The sequence below is a fragment of the Hipposideros armiger genome, unplaced genomic scaffold (assembly GCF_001890085.2).
Source record: "Hipposideros armiger isolate ML-2016 unplaced genomic scaffold, ASM189008v1 scaffold_502, whole genome shotgun sequence".
Classification (NCBI taxonomy): Eukaryota; Metazoa; Chordata; class Mammalia; order Chiroptera; family Hipposideridae; genus Hipposideros; species Hipposideros armiger.
The window spans coordinates 1,466,138-1,472,137 of NW_017731852.1; the positions used below are offsets into that span (position 1 = coordinate 1,466,138).

A 6,000-nucleotide genomic window follows, 5' to 3' on the forward strand; every position below is an offset into this window, starting at 1 on the left:
TTTATTCTATTTCAGTGGACGTCCCATCGAATATTGCAAAAATTATCATTGGCCCCCTCATCTTTGTCTTCCTCTTCAGTGTTGTGATTGGAAGTATTTATCTATTCCTGAGAAAGAGGTGAGTGCAGTGGTGTACTGGTAATGGTTAACACCCAGCTCTCCAGGAAGAAGTATGCCTAGATATAGATATAGATACAGCTATCTCTAAGTTGATTATAAACTTTACTTATATAAAGGATGCGTAGCGTGCAATTTACACATAATGATTGTAATACAACATACATACTCTTGATCGTAAATTCCCTCTAGCCATTGTCACTAAATGCTTTCCTCAACTTTTTTCCCTGAACCTTTGTATCTACAACCAACCTATAATTGCAGTTGATGAACGAGGGTTCATGAGTGTTGACTGATATTTTGTTTGCATTAAAGAGTAGTACAAAAATGAAATAAGACATGTATATTCATCAATCATAGGAGTGGCTTTGTGGAATCAGATAATAATTCTTAAATACTTCACATTTTTTCACTGTTTTATGCCATTTGCAACATCATGGCTCTAGAGATGACACACAGTTAAGTTTAATCTGCATTATTAACATTTTGTCCATAACTTTCTCAAGCCTGGACAAACAACAGAACAAGAAATTAAGTGATGGTTTGTAGTGTTTGCCTATTTCTGTGGGATAAATATTCCCACTGTGGCCAATGTCAAGCTACTGATGTGGTCACTGAGCACAGAGCGGCTCACCATCTGGTGGATACAATAATATAAATAAATGCGGTAACGTAGATAACCTCAAGAGCGCTGATCGTAGGAAGTTGTAGTACGATAATTAGGAAGTGGTGCGTTTTGAATATCATTACCTTTGCTTTAATATAATTTATTTAATTGTAAGCCTATATAATTTATTTTTGAATGATGGTTGTATTTAACAACTGGCTCCTAAGTTTCCTGAAAAGTTGTTTCTCATGAGCTGGGAGTAGATGGCTCCAGAGCAGCACCGGTATGGGGCTGCTGCTGATAGGGGTTCTCATTTGCAGGGGGGAAGCCTGTGGCCGCCTATAGGGACCCATGAAGTCCTGCGAGACTGACAAGCTGGAATGCCTCCCTTTTTCTCTTCCAGGCAGCCGGATGGGCCGCTGGGACCGCTGTATGCTTCTTCAAACCCTGAGTACCTCAGTGCCAGCGATGGTGAGTACTGCCCTTTTCTCTGTGGGTGGCCAGAACCCTGTGCCATCACTGTCCAGTGAAAGTCAAGAGTTGACACCCCAAGAGGCGGACATGAGCCCTCGTGTTCATCGGAGCTGAGGACCTGCCCCTTGTTGCAGAAATCCCACAACTGGGAACAGTTAGACACCTGCTGTCTTGCACCTGTTTGGATGGGTTGATCTAGCTGGTCTGGGACCCGTGGGCTGGGCTCGGAGCCCGAGAGCTTGGTGACCTGGCTCTGAGAGTATGGAGCCCGGGGCCTGTGCCAGAGCGAGTGCCGAGGGTCAGAGCCAGAAAGCTGTGTCTGAACTTGCTGTCCAAGCTGGGCGGTGGGAATTGGAAGCCACAATGGGAGACTGTGGGTAGGGCAAGGGAGACAAGAAGCAGAGACAAGATGGGATGGACAGAGACTACGTGGGTGCCAGGGACACATCTGCTGTTGGTGGCAGCTGACCCTGGATGTGGTACTGATGCTGGTGGTGGGAGTGTAGGCTCGACACCTGCGTTTCCCTTGATTGTACCAAAGGGTAGTGAGTGACCCCTGTAGGAAGGGCTAGCTGTTCCTTCCTAGGGAAAGGCATCTGTTGCATTACAAGTTTCTAAAATGCTTCATGCAGTAAAAATAAAAAAAGCAACTTTCAAGGCATGAGCACCATTGCCTGGCAGGATGCTGGCTTGGGATACAGGGGTGGTATGTTAGGCGTACTCAGGATTTGTTTTAATCAGGTCTGATAAGACACACAGACATGGAAATGGCTGTCATGAAAAAAGACGTTTGACCTCACATTCCCTAGAAGCAGGAGGCACATGCCACGTAGAGCCACTGGGGGAAGCACTGGGGTTGGTTAGGAGACAGAGAGAGGGGGGAGTGCAGGCGAGAGCCTTTTTTATGGTTTTCACGGGGAAGGCAGGGCAGGGCAGGGCAGGGTGAGGCTTAGGATTGGCAGGTTCAAATAATTTCAGAGGGCTCTGGGGTATAGGGGCTGGCCCTAGTTGTTTGGCACCTGGCCCTGGAGTGATCAGGGCAGGGGGACAGTGGCCCTGAGTGTGAAAGCCTGATAGAGGAGGTAGTTGGGGTGTGGGCTGTGGGTTGGATGGTTTGCATATGAAAGGTGCACTTGTAGGTGAGTCTTTGCCATCTCTGGGAACTGGCTACCCCTGGGGGGAGGGGTCAGTCCTTCCTGGGTAAGCGGAGACCCCAGTGTCAGAGCCTCAGAATGGAGAAACTAGAAAAGGTGGTTATTACAGATGGGAATGTGTGGAGGGAATGAACGTTGACAAGGAGCCTCCTTTCCCTGTTTGGACATGGTGTTGTTACCGCACATCAGAGATGGGGAAGCTGACCCTCAGGGCTGCCGTTGGGCCCCAGTCGGGGCAAGGCCAGGACGCTGCTCAGGGCTGCCTCTCCTCCCCACATTCTGCTTCCCTCTGGGAATGCAGCAAAGGTTGAGGGCACAAGGGTGCTCAGTCAGAGCTGGAAATGGGGGCTCAAGGGTCTTCGAGGTCGGGAAGGCCTGAGCCAAGGGATACACACAGGGGAAGATCCAGACTCAGGACCCTGGGGGCAGGGCGCCCCTAGTGAGCATCTGCGAGTTCATGTGTGTGCAGTGCTCTGTGACCAGTGTCCTTGGATGAGCCACTGGTGACTGTATGAGTTGGCTAGGGCTGCTGTAACCACGTACCGACACTGCTTGGCTTAGAAAACAGAATTTTACTTTTTCACAGTCCTAGAGGCTGAAAGTGCAAGGTCAGGGTGATGGCAGGATCAGTTTCTTCTGAGGCCTCTCTCCTTGGTCTGTAGATGCAGTCTTCTCCCTGTGTCCTCACGTGGTCTTCTCTCTGTGCATGTCTGTGTCCTAATCTTCTCTTTTTATAAGTACATCAGTCATATTGGATTAGGGCCCACCCGAATGACCTCATTTTTACTTGATTATCTCTTCAAAGTCCCTCTCTCCAAATACAGTCACATTCTGAGGTACTATGGTTAGGATTTCAACATATGAATTTGGGGGGGACACAGTTTGCTCCATAACAGTGGAGCACAGAGGAAAGAAAGCATGAACCATTTCAGCTTTTCTTATAAGGGCTTTGTGCATTTGAGAGTCATTTGCTGCATAACAAAACACCCCAAACTGAGTGGCTTAAAATAACCACCATTAATTAGTTCACAGTTTGGTAGGTCCACTCCCTGGGCTGTGCTCAGCTGGGCAGTTCTGGTCTCACCCACGTGGCTGCGACCACCTATGGATCAGCTGATGCTAGGTGGTCATGAATCAGCTCACTCACCTGTCCAGTGGTTCACAGGCCGGGTGGTCCACCATTCCCGTGGCACTTTGCAGAAACAATAGCCTTCGATGGGAAGCAGTGTCATTAGGCAGCAGGGCTCTGAGTCAGACAGGAAAGATGGGGTGCAGGCTCAGCTTGGCACTTACCCACCAAGGCCCTGGACCTGTGTGGCTCCTTCCCGAGCCTCTGCCATCCTCTCTATGAGGGCAGGAACCCACTCCTGTCCTGTTCTCAGCTATGTGCCTGGCACATGTCCTGGCTCCTAGAAGTCACTTAATGAAGATTTGCAGGGGACTTGGGTGGGAGGCGGCTGGGGATCCCCCGAGGATGCTGTGTGGATAAGTGAGGAGTAGTGTTCCCTGTTCTGTGTATGTGCCAGACAAGTGGGAGGTGCCCCAGGAGAAGATCGCCCTCCTGCGAGAGCTGGGCCAGGGCTCCTTCGGCATGGTGTATGAGGGCAACGCCAGGGACATCGTCAAGGGCGAGGCAGAGACCCGCGTGGCAGTGAAGACAGTCAACGAGTCGGCCAGTCTGCGTGAGCGGATTGAGTTTCTCAACGAGGCCTCGGTCATGAAGGGCTTCACCTGCCATCATGTGGTAAGTCCCGCGCTTGCCCCGGGAGCAGTCAGAGGCTGCTTTTGCTAACCAAAGCCAAGGTTCAGGCTGTAATAAAGAGCAGAAGGCATTTATGTGAGCAAAAAGTTGCAGCCCAGGAGACTCAGATTCAGGTAGCAACTACACTGTGCTCCAGAGAGAACAAAGAAAGGCAGGTTTGTAAAGGCAAAACCCACAAAGTGTGATTCTTTCCTGCAAATGAAGGGTTGCTCCCTAGGTTAACAGGGCTTAGTTAGTACCAATATGCAAATGAGGGAGGGCGAAAACTACAAGGAGAAGGTCAAGTCCAAAGGTGTCTACTCAGCAGCAGTTGTTCCAGGATGTTTATGCCTCCGCCTTGAGCTGAGTTTCGCAACAGGTTAGCAACTTAAGAGCAGCTCTGAGAACTGAGGTGTAAGACGTGCAGAGGCCCGACTTCTGGAATAGCCTCCCCACTGTATTTTAAGTGGGCCTCTTAGCAATGCTTGTTCCTTTTTATTGTTTTCCATGATCACTTTCATGTGGGTTCCCTTGTCCCACTCCACCGTTCTTCCTCCTACTGCACAGAGGACAGTGGGTGTGGAACCCTTGCCCAGCCCCCACCCTGCTAAACACCCTAAAGGTGGGAGGAGGGTCTCTGCCGTCTCTATTCTTCAGTTCCATCCTTGTCGTCCCAGTGTTTCCTGGAGTCTTTGGTCTCATCCTCTTCCTGACTCTTTTGTAACCCTTAAACACACAGTGGTGCATCTCTTCCCCGCACCGCCCCCCAAGTCAACACAGACTTCCTGGCCTTCTGCTCCCACAGTGTCCCCGAGTTTTCCTTGAGCCTGTGTCCTTCATCCATAGCACCCCCCCACACACACACACACACTAATGGAGCACCTGCTCAGTGCTAAGCCCTGCTTTCATCTCTGTAATGCAGCACATTCAAGAGTGGGGAAGGTATATTTCAGCAAAGACGTAAAGGGTGTAGGGACTGAGCTGTGTGGACACGTGAGGGTCAGGAAGAGGGAACAGCTAATGCAAAGGTCTGGAGATGGGAACGTGCCGTGTGTGCTCAGAGACATCAGGAAATACCCACGGATTTGCCTTGGATGGTGCTGTGTGTGGACAGGTGTGTCTGTACCCCCATCCACCAGACCGAGTCCTGAAATCTCCTGTCTTGCTCACCCCACTCCCCTCCCACCACCAGGGTGTTGACCTTGGCATTTGAGCCAGACAGACCAGGGTTTCCCCACACAGCATCCAGGAGCAGGGTGTTGTGTGCAACACCCAGACAGGAAGACCTGTGAGGGTCCCACAGACCCTTATCCAGGAATCACCCCCAATGCTTGCTCTGCAGGTCCGCCTCCTGGGGGTGGTGTCCAAAGGGCAGCCAACACTGGTGGTGATGGAGTTGATGGCTCATGGAGACCTGAAGAGCTACCTCCGTTCCCTGCGGCCTGAAGCTGAGGTGAGCTGCCCCTGGGTACCCCGCAGGGCACCCTCTTTTGGCCGCATGGCCCAGTCTCACTGAACACAACCCCCTATTTTGACTTTAGAATAATCCCGGCCGCCCTCCCCCGACCCTGCAAGAGATGATTCAGATGGCAGCAGAGATCGCCGACGGGATGGCATACCTGAATGCCAAGAAGTTTGTGCACCGGGACCTCGCAGCTCGAAACTGCATGGTCGCCCACGATTTTACCGTCAAAATCGGAGGTTTGTTTGGCTTTCTGCTTTGGAATGTATGGCCCTGGCCACGTTTAGTTTCAGAAGGAGTTGTCTATCATGAGTTGTTCAGTCTTTCGGATGGGGCCTGGTCCTCACACTGTAATTTTATTGCATTTGTTCATGAACTCACTCATGCACCTCTTTAAATACTATTCGTGTACCTTGTATTGCAAGTCACTTGACGGAGGTGCTGC

The 6,000-nt window shown here is 50.6% G+C and overlaps 1 protein-coding gene across 1 annotated transcript in view; it reads left to right on the forward strand.

Annotated features, from left to right (window-relative positions):
• INSR (insulin receptor) overlaps positions 1–5,794 on the forward strand; it is a gene marked incomplete at its 3' end in the record, with an annotated part of 122,899 nt that extends 117,105 nt beyond the window's left edge. The window contains exons 14-18 of the mRNA XM_019667604.1: positions 16–118; positions 1,128–1,195; positions 3,843–4,096; positions 5,436–5,546; positions 5,635–5,794. Coding sequence (XP_019523149.1) covers positions 16–118; positions 1,128–1,195; positions 3,843–4,096; positions 5,436–5,546; positions 5,635–5,794 — 696 coding nt within the window. The remainder of the gene's footprint in view (positions 1–15; positions 119–1,127; positions 1,196–3,842; positions 4,097–5,435; positions 5,547–5,634) is intronic.
• Between the last annotated feature and the right edge of the window lie 206 nt (positions 5,795–6,000).